At 36.5% G+C, this 18,616-nt stretch overlaps 3 protein-coding genes and 1 pseudogene across 7 annotated transcripts; 2 read left to right on the plus strand and 2 right to left on the minus strand.

The window, feature by feature from the left end:
* Positions 1–1,892: 1,892 nt before the first annotated feature.
* On the minus strand, positions 1,893–8,306 carry LOC113120940 (interferon regulatory factor 4-like; annotated as a pseudogene).
* A 587-nt stretch (positions 8,307–8,893) lies between these two features.
* Positions 8,894–11,784, plus strand: LOC113120941 (histidine triad nucleotide-binding protein 3-like). Its single transcript, XM_026291094.1, has 5 exons — positions 8,894–9,473; positions 10,179–10,296; positions 10,611–10,680; positions 10,765–10,885; positions 10,993–11,784. The coding sequence occupies exons 1-5, from the start codon at positions 9,351–9,353 to the stop codon at positions 11,008–11,010; spliced, it is 450 nt and encodes a 149-aa protein (XP_026146879.1). The 5' UTR covers positions 8,894–9,350; the 3' UTR covers positions 11,011–11,784.
* A 669-nt stretch (positions 11,785–12,453) lies between these two features.
* Positions 12,454–14,633, minus strand: LOC113120942 (syntaxin-11-like). 5 transcript variants are annotated; one of them, XM_026291098.1, is made up of 3 exons: positions 14,534–14,629; positions 13,993–14,040; positions 12,454–13,814 (listed from the first exon to the last, which is right to left on the minus strand). In XM_026291098.1, exon 3 carries the CDS (start codon positions 13,807–13,809, stop codon positions 12,925–12,927), a length of 885 nt encoding a protein of 294 aa, XP_026146883.1. In that variant the 5' UTR covers positions 13,810–13,814; positions 13,993–14,040; positions 14,534–14,629; the 3' UTR covers positions 12,454–12,924. The 5 variants fall into 5 exon arrangements, with proteins under 5 accessions (XP_026146883.1, XP_026146880.1, XP_026146881.1 ...); XM_026291095.1 differs by having other exon boundaries at positions 13,985–14,040; XM_026291096.1 differs by lacking the exon at positions 13,993–14,040 and having other exon boundaries at positions 14,534–14,633.
* A 758-nt stretch (positions 14,634–15,391) lies between these two features.
* Positions 15,392–17,742, plus strand: LOC113120944 (syntaxin-11-like). Its single transcript, XM_026291100.1, has 3 exons — positions 15,392–15,537; positions 15,902–15,969; positions 16,103–17,742. The coding sequence occupies exon 3, from the start codon at positions 16,118–16,120 to the stop codon at positions 16,991–16,993; it is 876 nt and encodes a 291-aa protein (XP_026146885.1). The 5' UTR covers positions 15,392–15,537; positions 15,902–15,969; positions 16,103–16,117; the 3' UTR covers positions 16,994–17,742.
* The last annotated feature ends 874 nt before the right edge of the window (positions 17,743–18,616 follow it).

Consider the following 18,616-nt stretch of genomic DNA (forward strand, 5'->3'; position numbering starts at 1 on the left):
GACCTAATTAGTTACTTTACATCTGAATTAGGCCGGTCGTAATTGCGTAGTACACCACATTATTCATTATAACTTTAAGGGCAACAAAACAACAATCAGTGAGGCATTCTGGCTGTTTTCATTGAGAAGGAAGAATAAAAAAAGACTTCTGTCAGTCTGCATCTTCCTCTGATGTCATCGAGTTGAGACTGCCTGCCACCATCCTGTCTCCAAACCACAAACACCATCCTGTGTGTGTGTGTGCGCGCTGTCACTCGCTTACACACCACGTATACATTCTCTGCAGATAACATTGCTTCCGCTCAACGTATATGAGGGCTTGACATCCCACCTGATCCACACACGTTCATGGGGATTCCAGGGTTTGTAGTGGGGGCTGAAAGTGTTCCCCTCCTGCCTCTTATAGTTTTTCTCAGTCGCTTTGGTGCATTTCTCAAATCAGAAATTCAAATCTCAAAACGACTTGTACAACCTCTACATCATCTAGTCATTTGTACACATCATAAAACCAGTTTCTCATTGTTTCAAACAAGTTGCAATTGCTTTGGTACATTTGAGCAGTTAATTATGTTTCCTACATCATCAGTTCCTAATGTCATGCTGCACAGAATGTATTATATCGTTTTCTGTGCAATAGGACTCTTACCCCTCAAAACATCTAGTCTTTAGTTCATCGTATGAGTCATTGAATGGAAAATGGTTGATCTTGTTGTCATAAACTGCCAAGCACATTATTATTAGACTCTTTGTAAATTTGGCATGAACTGTGCAAGTGAATCTTGACTTTCGGTAATGATAATGATTTCAACCAATGATAAACAATTTCTCTGAAATGCTTGACATGAATCTTCAGTTGGAAAGTATATACTGGATAGACAGAGGGTCACAAAGTAAAAGTGTAGCTGGGAAATTATATCCAATCTCTTTCAATCTGTATCCCACATACAGTAATGTGTAAATTTGTACTTTTGAAATGGATATATGGCCTAAATAAGCATATGGCATACGGTTCAATACAGTAACTGTCATCCAAAAAGTAGCCATAACTTACATCAGGTAATACTAACAAAATGCATTGTTATATTGAAAACATGACTAAGCATTTTGTCTGTGAACAATGACACAAGGACTTTTCAATCTGTTGTCACTGATGTTCATTGACATAAATGCTTACTTTTGAGAGATGAACTAAAGACTTTGAGTAAGTTACAGGCTTTTGCATGTTAATCCATTGTGTGGTGCTGTTTGTACAAATTGTTTTGAGAAATGCACATACTTTTTTGCAAATATTAAGGATGATTTGAGAAATGCACCAAAGTGACAGTCAGCCCACCAGTGATGGAGAACCATTCTGTTTAGAAACAATCCTCTCTAGTAGAAGTGAACTTAAAATAGTTAGTGGGAAAAGAGAAAAACAGTGCTATAAATTTGAGATTCAACATTGCTCAAAAGTTTATGGTCGATAAGATATTTATTTGATCCAAAATATAGTAAAAACTTTAAAAGGAGTTTTAAAATGAATTAAAATGAAATTTTTTAATGAAATCCAAGAGCTTTCTGGCCCTCGATTTTGTTTTCTTTGCGAACAAAAACAAATATTTTTGTAGCTTCATGAAATTACAGTTGAACCTCTGGTGGCAGATTGAATAGTTGAACTATGTCCTTAGTAAGTTTCTGTGCCTTGATGGTAGTAGGACCCTTGTTGTCTATGGAGGGTCAGAAAGCAGAAAGCCTGCAGGTGTCTGTAAGGTGATCTTTCAGAAACCATTCTAACATGTTGATTTGGTGATGAAGAAATTTCTTGTCATTATCATTATTTAAAACAGTTGTGCTGCTTAATATATTAGGTGTAGTTTTTGCCCTGTACTGGTCAGGAATCAGAGCACATGCACTCAGTTTTTTCCACTTTTTTTATTAAAATCAAAGTTGGCATCAATTTTTAGGCATTTCAGTAACAAAACAGCAAAAGTAGTGGAATAAAAAAGTAGAACAGTTATTCAGAATTGTACACAAAAATGTTTATAAAAGAACAGCAATTTGAAAATTGACTTGAGTTTTTTTTTTCTAAATGCATAGCCTATGTACATCAACTTCTTTGGCATTTATTTTCTGAATGCAGCTTAAACAAGCAAGAAACAATGAATCACAGCTAATATTCACACTTTACATTCTTTTGTCATGTCAGCAAAAAGTCAACACATTTGACTGTATGCCGACATAATACAATCATTTATCCTTCTGAGTTGAACACACATTTACGTCTTTCTCAGTTTTAAACATGACAACAGTTTTGCATCTGATGTTGTCTGTTATCACTAGATTATCCTGGTAGGGTTCTGCTCCGCTCTAGTGTCCCTAAAGGCACAGCAGAATTCCAACATTAACCTTTTACACTTTAGCTTACAAGACTTGGGTGATTTTTACAGTTAACCCAGGATTAACAGTCCTGTTTAAACCCTGTTTAAACCTCACCCTGGGTTAATATTTTGTCCTGGGTTTTTCAGTTTGAGATTTTTCAATGTACATTTAAACTCTGGGTTATCATTCTTGTTTTGCACTTTGATTGGACAAGTATGGCACTTGTTGGGCATGTAAACACTTTTAATAACTGCTTGTCCATCATCTGTTCATAAGCAAAGCTTAGTAACCCTGAGTTAAAAATGGAGCTAACCCCCTTTAAAAATTACAAAACGAATTCAGAAATTTATGTCATTTACTCGCCCTCATTTCATGCTAAACCTGTATGGCTTTCTTTCTTCTGTGGAACATAAAAACACTTTTACAAATACAATACAGTAGAAGTCAATGGGTCGTTTTGTTCTCCTTGTTCTTCAAAATACCTTCTTTTATGTTCCACAGAAGAAAGAAAGTCATACAGGTTTGGAACAGCATGAGGGTGAGTAAATGATAACCGAATGTTCATTCTTTATTGTGAACTATCCCTTTAACCCAGGATTAAAACTTGCTTTAACCCTGGGTTAAGCAAGATGTTATTCCAGGGTCAATTTTGAGGGGTGCTGTTAGGGAGATGCGTGATGACTCTGTGGTAGTCTTGGGTCGGGGAGAGGGTGTGTTCAGCGGGCAGGTGTGAAAGCTCATGGCTGCGGATGTAGTTCATGCTGCTGGGATGACTGAGGAAAAGAAGCTGACGAGCAAACAGTGGCTCAACCTGTGACATGATGACAAATTAAATTATGACATCAATATCATTTATGTTTTGTTCATAACTTTATTGGAATTATAAGGAACCAAAGAAATGTACCTGCACTGTGAAAGTCCTTCTTGGTCTTTGAGCATCGGTGCTCTCATCCTCAAAGAATAGCAGGACTTGAGAACATGGTGCAGGACGAGTGTGCAGGGCGTAACTCTGCAACTCTACAGAAGAGATGGATTTTAATTTAATGTCAGCAATACAATCCAGTTTTTTTTAGTGAACAGGTATTTCAAAAGAGCAGTATTTATTTGAAATAGAAAACATTTGCAATATTATAAATGTCTTAAATATATTTTCATTAATTGAATGCATAAAACTGCTGAATAAAAGTATCAATTTAGTTTTAAAAAAATCATGCTGACCGTCTGTATAAAATGTGCAGGATTATTCAGGTTAATGGTCATTCAAAATGATAAAATCTCAAACTATTATCCTGAATCTTGAATATTTAAGTACATCCTTGTTACGAAGTGTTATGTAATTGATGTTTCTTAAGTCATTGGGTAAAGAAAATGATCTTATCTCTGTCTGTAAAACAGTTTTTTTTCTCATTCTCAATTTTCTTTCCATACTATGAGCTTTAGGTCTAATGTGGCACGTGATTTCTGTGGTATCTGAGTTGTATTCATCATATGCTGGAAAGTTCTGTGAGAATCACAACAATCAGTGAATCTATGACAGAGGGTGGGCGTGCGTGAGTTGTAACTCATAGATGACTGACTGTGACTGTCACTAAATATCAACCCACATATAATGTGACACTATTTACTGTAAAAGTTTGACGTGTTTGTTTACAGTAAAGTGAGTGTATTTTGGAGATACATACAAACAGAGAATTAATAGACCATTATAAAGAATTACCATAAATGACTGCTAGCGTTTACTGAAAACGATGAGTGATGAACCTGTTCATTAGTTTATTAATTTTCTGTTTGTTTTCCAATTAATGACATCAGATCATTCATCATGATCTTAGTCTAATTTATCTGAAATGCCTTAATGTGAATGTTCCTATGTGCTAACCTGTTATGAACAGATGAGTGTCCAGCAGTTTGCAGTTCTGTTCTCTCTCCAGCTTGTTGGGCTTGTCGGTAGGTGGTGCATGAGCTCCCTCCCAGTACACCCTGCAGGGGCAGCGGCGGCGAGCGTAGAGCCCGTCAGGGGCCATCCAGAGTATAACGCCACGCTCCAGAGATGCCCCTTCAGCATGAGGGAGTTCAACCAGCTCTGGGGCCCCAGGAGAAGAGTAGGCCTGTCCCTCTCTGCTAGGGCCCAGCTGACACCCTTCTGGACTATTCACTGTTACCTCTCGCACCAGAGTTTCCCGGTAAAACACCACCACATGTAGGCGGTAATCTGTTTGAGAAGATCAAATGAAATAAACACTTAGATCACCTGGCATCATCTTACACTAAATTAATATATTTTTGAACACAACTGAATAAAGTGGCAGTTACTCTAGTCTTTTATGTACTAATATAAGATGCTTTGTTTGCCTTTTTAGGGTGATTTTTTAAACATTTTGTAACAAGTAGCATTTTGACTAATTCTGGCACATTTACAATAATGTTCATTAATGTGCATTGCACATGTAAACAAACTTGAACATACACAATACAGACAATGGTTTTAGTATGATGCCATACTACATCATACATATGTCTTTTTAAAAATCCTATTTCAACATATCAAAAAGTAATAATATGCACTGCACTAATATACTTTACTGCACTGCAATCCTGCACATTTTTATATTGGTCACATGTCTTCATGTGATATAAATTCACAGGTCAGAGTTCAAGTCGGAATTAAATAAAAATTCATCTATTTTCTAAAAATGCATTTTATTGAATGATTCTGAATCGAGTCGGTCACTGTATCTGTGTGTTTATGATTATGTACCTGAGAGGGCCACTGCCTCAGCAGATCTCATGCTGGTGTCCAGGGTGAAGGGTGATGGCTGTGGATCAGATGCATTGCAACTGTAGAAAGAGCCACTGAACTGGTACCCTGCACATACAGAAATATGTAAATGCAATTGCATGCTACCTGAACTTACAGCATTTGTACTTTCTGTCTCAAACACTCAAAGTACCAGGTTCCCAGCGTGAAGTGTAGGGGCTCTGGCTGTAAGGGATCTCAGACAGGGTTGAGTAATCCCTCCATCCTCTGTCTGCTGGAGAAAGATAGTTGCACACCTGTAATGACAAGCACATCTGAAGGTGATCTGAAGTGCAAAGATAGGAATGCACAAATCAAAGATGGTGTTTGATTCTAACCTGAGATGGTGCTGGTGCATAAGGCGGGTGTATTGGATAACTGGGTGAGCTTGAATTGGACTGTGAATCTTCAAGGGATCTGGATCCTGCAACATTTAAATATATCTATTTTTTGTTTTCATCGTATCTAAAGAAATATTTATTAGACGAATGCCACCAAACAACTGTGAGATGTCATTTGATGTTTTTCTCCTTCCTTGCCTTTTTTGGATCCTTCTGGAACAATCCTATACACTTTATAGGGGTCTGATATATCAAGCTGACTGCGCTCCACAATCTCCTCAAAGTCGTTGCTCTTTGTTAAGAGCACATCGAAGACGTGTTTTCCAAGTTGGTGGGTCAGGTTTGTCAATACCCTCCCGGTGCTTGCCTTTGAATAGGGCCCAAGCCTGCAGGAAAGCCAACACATGGGTCAATGTTATACTAGGATGCCCTTAAAAATTTGATTGTTCTTCTTTTTTTTTTTTTTTTTTAAAGTGGCAAGTTTTTAGTTGGTTTCATACATTTTTGAAATAATTTTTGATTTAAAGATGTGGAGTGGTGAGAACATAGTCGTTCCTTAATACTTAATTGTTGCTTTAAAAAAAGGTTTTCAAACATATTTTAGTAAGGTAATATTTTTAACAAAAACTGGATTTTTGAGGAAGACATCTGACCTGAAGCAGAAAAAAAAACGTGCTTTCTCATAAAAAGTAATAATGCAAAAACTGCACTACTGAATGATTTCAGCCTTTTAATGAGATTTTGACTCCAAACAATAGACATTTTTTAGGCACCACAAAAATATATAAAACAAGTTGAATTCGACAACATCCCAAACACAGAACGTTTTTACAACCTTTTCACAGCGTAAAAAAACAACGCTTTGTACAACGTAGTTGTGTTTACTGGGATTTGGGATTGCACTCAATGTATTTTAATAACACGAATGTACGATCACATACTTGCACTGTATGCAATGATTTTAAGATCCCATTAGAGAAACCAGGCTTTACTGACGCTGCATGTGTCTGTTTCTCATCCTGACAGACTGTACCTTGAAGAGCGCAGCATCCTCGTCCCTGTTGTAGTCCTGTTTGCCCGCATGCTTCCACGGAATCCGAAAGATACTCTTCTCCTCGTTCTCCCACACGAGTCCAGGGTATTTTCCGGTGTCCACCTGCTCTATCAGCCACTGACGCAACTTTCCGTTACCGGAGCCCCCCGCCATCGAGCGCTCTTCATCAGAACACATCTGAAAACAAAATCGTATTTCACTCAGCTTTTTTTTTTTCAAATTTGGCACTACTAAATTAAATGTTAAATCCAATATGGTTAAAGCTAGTAGTTAAACAAATAGCTAAAAATGCAGTGAAGTCTGAACTGAAAAAAGATGCCTACTGCAGAAAGTACAGGAGCGCGTGCTGCCCTCTCTCAGAGCTTTCGAGTTTTGAAATGTGTCAGTAACGTAGTTCAGCTTTCGACCGCGACTTTTCTTCAATCGTTTGACTGGGTGGAGCGTTCATACGCACCTGCAGGGCGCGTGAGATATGACGGACGTCCCGTAAACACACGGGGGCTTCACATGATATCAAGCCCACGCGCGCTGCAGCGGGACTTTTGGCGTTTAATAAAAGAATTTTCATTTCTTTGAATTCGGTGACGTTGAAATGTCAGCTGTTTGTTTATAGATATAAGTGTAATTTTGTGTGTTTAAGCCTTGGCTAGATTCTAAAGTGGGCACAACCAAGCCATGCAACTAAGTACACGTGTGGGCTCGTTGAATTATACAAAGAAGCCACCAATCGATAAAATGGGAGAAAAATAAAATATATATATAGGTAAATGCTGAAATAGGCTATATAAATAAATCGTAGCTTACTGATCTTTGTATCGTAATGATAAATTCAGGTGATGCGGGACGTTACCATTATTTTAAACAACACATTTTTTATCATATTTTAATCTGACATCGTGTGCCCCGTATAAACATATTAGGCCTTCCACAAACTAACCATCACATATTGCTATTTTACAACGTTAACATCATTTGCGCCTGAAGGCTTGTCATTTTACGTGTTATATCTAGTGTCTGAGCTGTTTTTCGTCACCTGAAAGCTTCAAACTATTGGTCTCAGTGGCATTCCTCATTAAGGCTGAGCTCTGTCTATTTGCAGCCAACAGAGGGCAGTAATGGGCCATTCTCTAAAAAGACAAGACAGCAACCAATTCATAAGCCACCACATTGCAATAAACAATTTTAAAACAAAGAATCTTTATTTACATTTGCATTTACGCATTTAGCAGACGCTTTTATCCAAAGCGACTTACAGTGCTTTCGTCGTACACAAGACATTTTCTTTCAGTAATAGTGGGAGGTTAGATGCGTTAATTTCTGGTTCATAATTTACACTGTCATAACTGCCACAAATTGTAAGATATATAAAAATCTGCTGTCTGTTATTCATTTTCAGACTCTGTTCCATGTCTCCCATTGTTTTCCTCCACCACATGCTTCAGTTTGATTATTATGCCCTTATTAGTTTTTTTTTCTGTTCCGGTCCGTATTTAGTTCTATTGGTTCCAGTTGTGCTGAATTAGTTACTGTGTATTTAAAGTGTGTTCTGCCCCTTGTTCCCTGTCCGCTGTTAAATTTAATTTTGTGTTCTGTGTTTCCTGTGTTCCCAGTTCTTAGTTCATTAAAGTTTTTTGGAATTTACTTTACTCCTCATCTCCGCGCTCCTTCGTTCCTGTGCTCCCTACGTCTAGGTCGCCGGCCGTGGCTCACTCAAGCCCGCAGGCCTCCCCTGAGTCATGTCCCACCCAATACCCCCCCCCCCCCCCCCAACCCCTAGAGCTTGCTTCAGTTTCGGCTCCAGCCCCTGAGTTTAGCCCAAAGAGGGCTCCTGTTCCCAAAAACATTAAATAGGCTGATATTATTTATTATTATTAATAATAATAATAATAATAATATAAAATAATAAACACACTAATAACTATTCGATTTAATTATTATTATAAAGAGTTCTGGTATAATTTGACCGTTTTCCTTTAAAATTAAAAATTTTATATACATTTTTACTAAAAATAAAAATAAACTCCACAAATCCAAAAACACTGATATATCCATTAAATCGGATATCCTCAAAATTGTTTCAACTGACTAAATCTCAAAAAATTTGACAGATAAAATAAAAACAGCATAGCTATTCATTAAAAGGGCTGAGATAAGATTTTGTGCCATGATCAATATAAAAATGTCCACATGTGTACTTGTACACAAATGTACAGGTAGCTACACAGAACATATTTATATTGTGCGTCAAGAAACATAGCTAGTAGGCGGAATAAATAAAGTTGTGCACGTCTAAATCAGTTCTCCTGAGTAAAAGTGCCCATAGCTGAAGAGAAACTATAACAAGCTGAAACTCTAAACGATGAAACCTCCGACCCAATGACGTAATGCAAGAAAAAAATGGCAGCGGCCTCAACAGTGTGAGAGATAGTTTACATGTTTGTTTTCTTTTATATTTTATTATTACCACTGTAACCTTGAGCGCTCTCTTTGTCATTACAAAGTTAAGAAAGCTAATTGATATACTGTAGCTAGTGTTTCATTCTTTTATTTTTTTCGTCAACAACAAAGACTTTATTATAAGCGTTATTATAAGCGTCGTCATAGATAAGACACGATTTTTTTTAAGGAAAAAACAAACTCTAATCAGTTGTTTTAGTATTCTAATTCTGACACGATCTGAAAGGCCTATTTTGTAATCTGTATTCGTAAACTTGGGCGTTTCCACACGGAAGAACATATGGCATAATCAAAGGGAGCTCGACAGATAAGTTTCATTTGTCCCGAGCACTAGTCTGTCAGGATGACTGGAGAAAAGTGTGACTCTGATGTAAAGCAGGATTCTTCTGACGACGGCAGAGATGAGACTTGTATTTTCTGTAAAATCGCGAACAGAGACGATCCATTCACTGAGATTTTGGCGGAAGTAAGTAGATTTTTATCGACTTGTGGTTTCTGGCTGTCTGGGTACTTCAAAGCTGAATCAGGTAAGTAAATTCGCTCCTCTTTCTAAATGTAAAATTATAATATCAGGCCTATAGCCTATATTTGACAGTTCTTCAAGGGTTCATTAATAGTCATCATCATCCAACTTGAAGGAAGAAAGATGAACTGGGAAGGAAATATAAGCAGGACCGGGTGATTTAAGCTTCGAGAACAGTTCTGTGATAACGCAAAGCGCTTTATGTAGAGGACAAACTATTTATTTTTTTATTGACATTACTTAATAAGTAATTTAGAGGTTTTCATTCAAATGAGAAAACAAGTTTAGCGATAGAGCTTTACTTTCACCTCACGCTTATTTCTGTAATAACACGATTTCCGGAAAGAAAGAAAGAAGAGGTGGGGAAAGCTGTATGCTATGCTATTCACTAAAATAGTATATGTGTATGAAATATGAAAAAGAAGCAAATATAGTCATTTCATATTCATAATAAAACAAATGGGCTAGTGGCATGGAACTATCCTAGTTTTATTTCTGAAATATCTTTGAGTCATACCTTCTGCTGTGATCATGGCATCATAATTAGTCACTTGACCCTCTCATTTCTCATTGGCTAAAGTGATGTTACTCATCTTTTATTACTCATTTCTTTCTCTCTCTCTCTCTCTCTCTCTCTCTTATTTACAGGATGAGGACATTGTTTGTTTCCAGGACATTGATCCAGCTGCACCTCATCACTACCTGGTTATACCCAAGAAACATATCCATAGCTGTTTGTCCCTCCAAACCGATGATATACATCTTGGTAAGATTATCTCTCTTTTGGAAGTCCATTTGATTATTCAATTGTGTATTATTGTTTTTTGAATGGCTTTTGTATTTCTAGCCAGCAGAAGGTAGTAACACAGAGAAATGAAGAATTGAGTATCTGGTTCAATTTTAGTATTGTTAGACTGATTATATATTGACAATACAATTAACAAGCAATGCCATACTGATGACAGGGCTGATGTTTCATTGAACTGATTTGATCGAAACAAGTATTTTAATAAGATACAATATTTACATACAGTGATTAAATGGGATTTTCAGTAATCTAAGTGTTATTTTCCTGAGCAGTGAAGAAGATGGCAGATATGGGAAGAGAGGTACTGAAAGCCAAGAATGTCACCAATTTTGAAGACATCAGGTTTGAAGACAACACTACTGTCATATTAATCAAGAATTTATTTGGATGAAGTCGTTATTAAAAGAGAACATGGCTCTATTTCAGTCTAGGTTTCCATGTGCCTCCATATATCACTGTGCCCCACCTGCACCTCCATGTTCTAGCACCTTTTAGTCAGGTGTTTAAATGGGTGAGATTCAAGTACACATCCTTCTGGTACCTCACTGTGAGTAAACTGAAGATGTTTCAAGCATTTCTTTGATTACACTTGGTTGTATATGAATACATAGAGTTTTAACAATTGATCATTTTTTATCTTTTGCTGTGTTAAAGGAGGAGAAGCTGCTTTAGAAACTGACGGGGAATAAAAAAGAAAAAAAGATTGGGCATGTAACAGCTGCATGCCGCTATGTTTAGCTATTTGAGCCTTATCACCGAAATTTAAAAAACTTGAAATCACAAGGCACTTTAGTGAAGATCAGTGGTCATTCTTTTTTCCTTTTTCATTGTATGGTTTGAGCCTTAAAGGCCTGCCATTTAATGTTATTTTTATATTTTTTATATAAGACTAAATTATTTTAAAAACCAGGATGGTATTGGTATCCTTTAAACTGATAATCAGCATTTTTAACTAAAGTGTAATCTGATCAATAATGTCTAATGTTATTAAATGGATGGAAATGTGGATTTTTGTGTAATTGATTATCTATGTTTGTACACATTCTACATGCTATATTGTGAAAGATTTATTGTACAGTGAGCCATCAACACATTCAAAGTCAAACCCAGGGGTGTTGCTGGGAGGGGTACAGAACAATGTTCTCTGGGGGTCAGAATCCCCCCACCCCCCTGAATGTGATTTTGAGGAGTCCCATAAAAAGAGGGGCACATCCTGTCCAAGTGTGCGGTTCTTGGCATGGACAAAGGTTAAACATGTTTGCAGTGCAATCATCAAAACATGGTAGCATGGATCATGCTCTATTCTATCTACTTGTTTTCTTTTTATTTATTATGAAAAATAACAATATGACCCTCTAACACCAGCTCTCTCTGTTTGATTGCTGTTCTATCTATGCTTTATTGTATTTTGCATTTACTATTAAAAAATAAAATAAAATAATTCCGGGAAACCATCTGGGATCTGTCACATAATTTACATAATATTGCACTTTTGTCGGTTTGTTTGCTTCTATTGTCCTCATTTGTAAGTCACTCTGGATAAAAGCAGCTGCTAAATGATTAAATGTATATGTAAATAAAATATGGTTTTTCATAAACAGTAAATCACAACTGTGGCACGTATGGTATTTGACAGGAACAAGGAAATGTCCCTCATGTGAAATTTTATATCCAAATAGTAAAAAAAAAAAAAAAAACCTTTAAACTGTTAAAATTGTCAACAGTCAAAGCTAAGTAAAATGTCTAATTCATATAATATTGTGACAAGGTAATCAAAATAGCATAATGTCAACACATTTATCTTAAATTACCTGTTTCCTCATTCTAGCTAAGGCTAACTAAAATGTTTCCCTTTTGTTTTATGTGTAAGAAAATCCACGGTGTACAAAAAAGGTCAAAAAAATTGTTATTGTATATATCCAGTAGACTCAAAAAGATGAAAGATTAGCCTTATGTATTAAAAATAATTTGTTTAAATTTGTAATGTATTGTTGGCATATCAATCGACAAGAATATTTTCTGATAATCCAGTATACTAATTGCATTTGAAAAACCATAAAGACCAGAACATTTTGCCACATTCAATTAATTTAATAATAAAGACAAAGCAAGTAAGAATTATATAAGATATTTTATTTAGCTCATATTGCTTCAGAAACATGAATTGACTGAAAATCAACTTGCACTAAAAACTTCATATTTCGGATTATTTAATGTAAAAGAGTCTAAAAAAAGTGCATATTCAGTTTAACCACATTAGAATGATGTAAGATAATCATGTAAATTATGTTAATTAAATTATTGCAATATTACACCATTTCTAGCATTTACAGTATATGTTTACAAGTATCAAACTGCAAATGAAAAGGCATTTTTTATGAAGGCAAATCGGAAGGACTGTATGTTTGTTTTAGTTCTTTAATTTGCTCTCATGTGGTACTGTTCACTTCAGTAGCATCAGGTTCAATGATCACTCAGAGAGCTTAGTTTTGGAAAACTATGGCCCTTTTCTCTACATATCTCTGGCTACTCATTTTTTAAATGATATACATTCAGCTCTCCAATGCACAATTCCTCACTGCTCACTCAGTTTTTAGCACATGGAAAGCATCCACAGAACATTTTCTTGAATGGGTTGTTATTGTCATGTCTCTTGGCCTGTTCCAGTTTGATAAGGACTTCACCAAGCATAGCATCTGTTTTCTGAACATTGTTTAAGATGTAGTCTGTCATGGGCCCTTGTTCCTCTACAAGCATAGCCACATCCAGGAAGACTTCATGAAGGCTCTGGAGTCTGATTTCTAAATCCAGCAGGTCACGATGTCGCCTCTCAATCTGGTTGAGCGCCGAACGAGCCGTTTTCCCTTCTGACATGACGTTATCATTGAAGATGTTCCACTGACCATTCTCCAGCATCTCCTCAATCTGGTCACCTGTCACATCTCTTCCCACAATCTCCATTTGCCTTTGAATATGACGCTTGCATGATTCTTTGTGATCCATCTCAGCATCATTGTACTCTGTCATTGCATCTCGGAAGTTGTTGCTTAGGGTGGCGTACTGTGTTCGGGCGATTCTCGCCACAGCTGAATTGAGGCCATGCTCTTCTTCAAGCTCTTTGGCATGGGCGTCCATTTTTTGTAGACGTGACAGAACGTCCTGTCCACGGGTCTTGATGTCTCCTACGATGACACTGGCATCCTGCTTTACGTGAGTTGTACGAGTGGGTTCGCTAAGTATCCGTGTGTTTTGGTCCCTGAGACGCTTCACCTCCAGGCGGATGAACTGAATCTCACGTCTAGTGTCTTGAGCCTCATCGAGCACAGAGTCCATCTCATCACTGTTGTCAAAAATGACTGCATGTTGGCTGAAATCCTCCAGGTCCACATTGCTGAAAGAGTCAGATTCCACCTCCTCTAGCTGGCTTTTAGACTCTGAAATGGTCTGAAGATGATCCAGTCTGTCCCTCATGATTGCTAAAAGGGGAGAATGCACAGAAAAGGATCACTCAGTGCCACCAGAAGAGTAGGAAATATGTGATCTGATGTAGGCTGATGTAAACAATCTAAAACAATATGGCATACCAATAACCTTCATATTTACATCGTGTAGTCCTTATTTTCAAGAATATAATAATTTTCATTACCTGTGTACCTTTTGAAACTGACTGTAAAAGGGGGGGATGATACTTCCTTGTCAACCCTGAAAAAGTCACACGTCTAACAAGTTCATCTGCAAAACTATTTCTGACTGGCGTCACTCACCAAACAAGTTTGAATGGATGTAATTCCTAGGTTTTTTTTTTTTTCTTTACATATGCTGTTCTCATCAATAGTTTAAAATGAAACGTATAAATAATATATCCAAAATATCCAACTTTATTCGAGCTATTAAAGCTTTGCAATGTACTATGTATGTATGTATATATATATGTATAAATATATATATATATATATATATATATATATATATATATATATATATATATATTTATATATATTATTATTATTATTATTATTATCTTATTTTTATTTTTTTAGTATTTTGCATTTTTACACTGACAACATTCTAACGAATATAATAGGCCTAGGGCTTATTATAGGAATAATTATCCATAAATCCGTAAAAGTGATGAGCTCAAAAAAGATGTAAAGAAAGAAAGAAACTCTTTGGTATATACTACAAAGTACCTTACCTTGTCTTTGTGTCCAAACTTAAGACCACTTCTGATGATATGTCATCTCAAGGCTGCAGCTCATCTCACTGCACTGGTGCAGCTGTCCTTTAATGGTGGGGGTGGGGGTGGGGGGTGAGGAATGCGCGTTCCAGGGCGTAACTTTGACGCCAAACCTGTTCGCTGAATAGAATGCCAGACGTGCCTCTCAGCGACACTTGACATCTGTTTTGCGAAATGGGACCGATAAAGAGGGCTCCTTAATGGTTTTCCATTTCATACAATTTTATAAAAATTTGTTTAGCCTAATATTGGGCCCTGGCATGCAAAAAATGTTTCCAAAGTCAAGGATTCAAAAGTTTGAGCAACTTCTAGCTTCAATTTAGTAGGCTATAAATGTATTGACAGTGGAAATAGATTGTAGTTGATAGAAAGTAGATGAAAAAATTAAAATGAATGACAAAACCAAATATGGTTATAAATTAATATAAATTAACATAAATTAATTAAATGTTTAGCCTATAATAACCAACTGGTCGCAGAATTTTCATATTGGTTGTTTATACAAAATATGTTTAGTTTTTTCTTGTTTTCTTTACCTTTCTCAATTCTGTCTATTCTCTGTATGTTTAAACCATACTACCAGGGCAATTGCAAGTAGACTAAAAAATGTAGCCCACATCCATTAACAGTGACAATAAAGAGAGAGAGAGAGAAAGGGAGAGAGCGAGTTTGGTTTATTCACCATAAAAAAAGGAACATTGAGTACACCGTACGTGTTCTGTACTTCACTCAGCACTTTTCGCAAATATGTCTCATCTCTGCTGCCCCCTGTCGGACACACCGATCTCTTCACACCTGACTTGGGGCGGGGTCTCTGCGTTACGTCATCACTCACATGCGGTGTTGGGCAATAAGAAGTGAAATAAGGTAATTTTTATTTTTCTTGGACAGACGATAGCGTGATTTTCGTAACTTGCAAAGCGGATTTGGCAAGGAATGCACAGAGAAGCACATATTTTGAGGTAGGCCATAATAATATTGCTCAAAGCAGAGTAGGCCATCTGTGCTGCCAAGCATTAAACGTAGTTCAGGTTTAATTAAAAAGTTTAAAACATTTTATCCATTGATGCGATGCCTATATCAAGTTTGATTGTACGTATTTGGGGTAATATTTTGTTGACGCTTTTTGTATGTACTAAATCAACAGACTCCTTTTATTTATTTATTGAGTACAAGTAAATACATAAAAATGCAGTTTTTGCCTTCGCTTCAAATTATATAAAATGCATAATGATGAAGCAGACTCTAATAGCAAACGCAAGGAGAGTAAAACAACGCTTTTATTTTTAAATGTGGACCTACAAACAAGTCTATCTTGTCTGACAGGTTTTCAGTGACACAAGTGTACTTTTCCAGAAGTCGGACGTTTTGACGTGTGGGTTACGTCTAACAAGGTATATTCTGTTCAAGAGTTGTTGTTTTTTTGTTCTTACCCATATATAGCCTTCTGCATATTTTACCGGCTGCTGTTTATGTGTGTTTGCTTTGTTATGAATTTAGACCAAATCTGTTTGAAATATTTTTCAGTCCTATATTTCAGTCATGAGGGACAGACTTGGACACCTCCAGGCAGTATCACTGTCTAATGGCACTGCAGCAGAACATGAAACTGCCCTAGCTCTCCCTCCATCAGAAAACACAGACCATGATGACCCTCCTCAGGACCCCAGCACCAACCCTGACATGGAAGCTGTCTTTGATGAGGCACAGGAGGCTCGTCGTCAGATTCAGTACATCCGCCTGGAAGTAAAGCGTCTCAGGGAGCGAAACTCACACATTTTTACAGGCGCAGTCTGCTCTAGTGCTTCAGATACCAGTGACTCTAATGCTATTGCAACTGACATCAAAACACGTGGACAGGAGATGCTCGTGCACCTTCGCAAGATGGATTCCCACAGGAAAGAGTTAGAGGAAAAATATGGCGTCAATTCACCGATGACGAGAATCGCCCGAACACAGTATACCAGCATAAGCAACAGTTTTCGTGATGCCATGGTGGAGTACAATGACGCTGAGATGAGCCATAGGGAGTCCTGCAAGGCTTATATTCAACGTCAGATGGAGATTGTGGGCCGAGAGGTCACAGGTGACCAGATCGAAGAGATGTTGGAGAGTGGTCAATGGAACGTCTTCAGTGAGAACATGGTTTCTGAAGGTAAAACGGCGCGGTCTGCACTCATTCAGATTGAGAGCCGACATACGGAACTGCTGCAGCTAGAGAGACGCATTCAGAGCCTTCATGAGGTTTTTCTGGATGTGGCCATGTTAGTGGAAGAGCAGAGTTCAATGATAGACTACATTCACACCAATGTTCAGTCCACTGAGGTGGAGGTCAGGGACGTCCTTGTGAAGCTGGAGCGAGCCAAGAGACATGACAGGAGCAATCCGTTTAAGAAAATGTTCTCCTGGAAACGATGACATGGACACAGATAGCACAATGTCAAAAATACATACTAAGGGATTCAGTTTTTTTTTTTTATGTTAGTTTTTATGTTCCTATTCCTTATTTAGGCAAATTTATGTTCATCTTCATATATTCATTCAGAACAATAAACACACATCACGCTAACCTTTAACATAGACTTCACTCTGAAATAAGTCTGTCAGTGTTATAAATATTCTAGTAGTTTGTAGGGTTTTTGACACCAGGAATTATCTTAAATACATTTTTAAAGCTTGGAGTTTTGGCAAATAACTCATTTTGTGCCTTTGGAGATTTGGAAATCCTTTTTTTCTGTGGTTTGTACTTCATCAAGTGTTTATTCTTATGTAAAAAGTATTTTGTCAATATAACTGTACACTTTTAGATAATAAGTTAGGTATTGGATGGTGGTTAGATGTAATGGATCCAACTATTTAATGTGTACACAAATCTTTATCAGCTGTATCTCATTTGGTGTGCATTTATTCAAAGTTTTGCAGCATATGTCATAAATAAGAGTGTAATTTTGTTACCTTAATTAGATCCCATGTGCCTACCTCGTGTGAAACGTGATGCCCCCTGCTCACAACTATTAAAATAACATGCCAGGATAAAAACTTTCTGACAAAAAGTTGCTAAAAAGACGGTGCTGTATAATACTTTGTTAAAATTTTGTTCCAGGGCCAACTGTATTATGTACGGTGATGCATAATAAACATGGAATAAACAGGAAGATGTAATGTCAATTCTGTCGATTCACCTATACACTCCCGTTCAAAGGTTTGGGGTCAATACGGCTTTTTTTTATTTATAAATTATTAGTTTTTTTAACAATGATGCATTAAATTAATCAAAGGTAGCGGTAAACACAAAACTAATTGTTTAAAAGATTTTATTTCCAATGTTTTTTTTTTTTTTTTTTTTTTTTACTTTATGCTTATCAAAGAATATTAAAAAATGTATCACGGATTCCACAAAACATTAAGCAGCACAACTGTTTTCTACACTGATAATAAGAAATGTTTCTTGAGCAGCAAATCAGCATGTTAGAATGATTTATGGAAGATCATGTGGCACTTTAAAACTGTAATGGCTGCTGAAAATTCATCATGTTAATCTCATGAAAAAATACATTTGGGTAACACTTATTTTAAAGTTTTGTTATACGTTACATGTTTTTACTATTACAATAACAATTAATTATGCATTATTACTGTACATGTGAATAACCCTAAGCCAAACCCTAACCATATAGTAAGTACATGTAGTTCATTAATATTACTTATTACTTAAACTTGTAATTAGACTAACAAATATACCTTAATTTAAAGTGTAATCTAAAACTTTTGAATGGTAGTGACGTAGTGTTCAAGCTGCTGTAGACTCAAACTTGCAAACACAAAGCTCATGACATGAATGTGACTGCTGGATAACACCAATTCACAGTGCTATTCATACTGCAGTCGTTATGCTATGTTATGCTACCTTTAATCACTCTGAATGATTGAAAAGACCTCTAACTCAGCTGAATTTATTGTCAACTAAATGAATCATTTATTAAAACAACAAAACACATTTTATTTAATTTTTACAAAATAATATTAATTTGTAATACGGAT

This window comes from Carassius auratus, chromosome 20, assembly GCF_003368295.1.
Source record: "Carassius auratus strain Wakin chromosome 20, ASM336829v1, whole genome shotgun sequence".
Lineage (NCBI taxonomy): Eukaryota > Metazoa > Chordata > Actinopteri > Cypriniformes > Cyprinidae > Carassius > Carassius auratus.

What these genes read in the sequence shown, in the direction of transcription:
- LOC113120941 (XM_026291094.1), top strand. Translation starts at nt 9,351, where the DNA reads ATGACTGGAGAAAAGTGTGACTCTGATGTAAAGCAGGATTCTTCTGAC. An exon ending in AACCGATGATATACATCTTG is followed by an intron (nt 10,297 to 10,610) that starts GTAAGATTATCT and finishes TTTCCTGAGCAG; the next exon opens with TGAAGAAGATGGCAGATATG. An exon ending in ACCAATTTTGAAGACATCAG is followed by an intron (nt 10,681 to 10,764) that starts GTTTGAAGACAA and finishes GCTCTATTTCAG; the next exon opens with TCTAGGTTTCCATGTGCCTC.
- LOC113120942 (XM_026291096.1), bottom strand. Translation starts at nt 13,809, where the DNA reads ATGAGGGACAGACTGGATCATCTTCAGACCATTTCAGAGTCTAAAAGC.
- LOC113120944 (XM_026291100.1), top strand. Translation starts at nt 16,118, where the DNA reads ATGAGGGACAGACTTGGACACCTCCAGGCAGTATCACTGTCTAATGGC.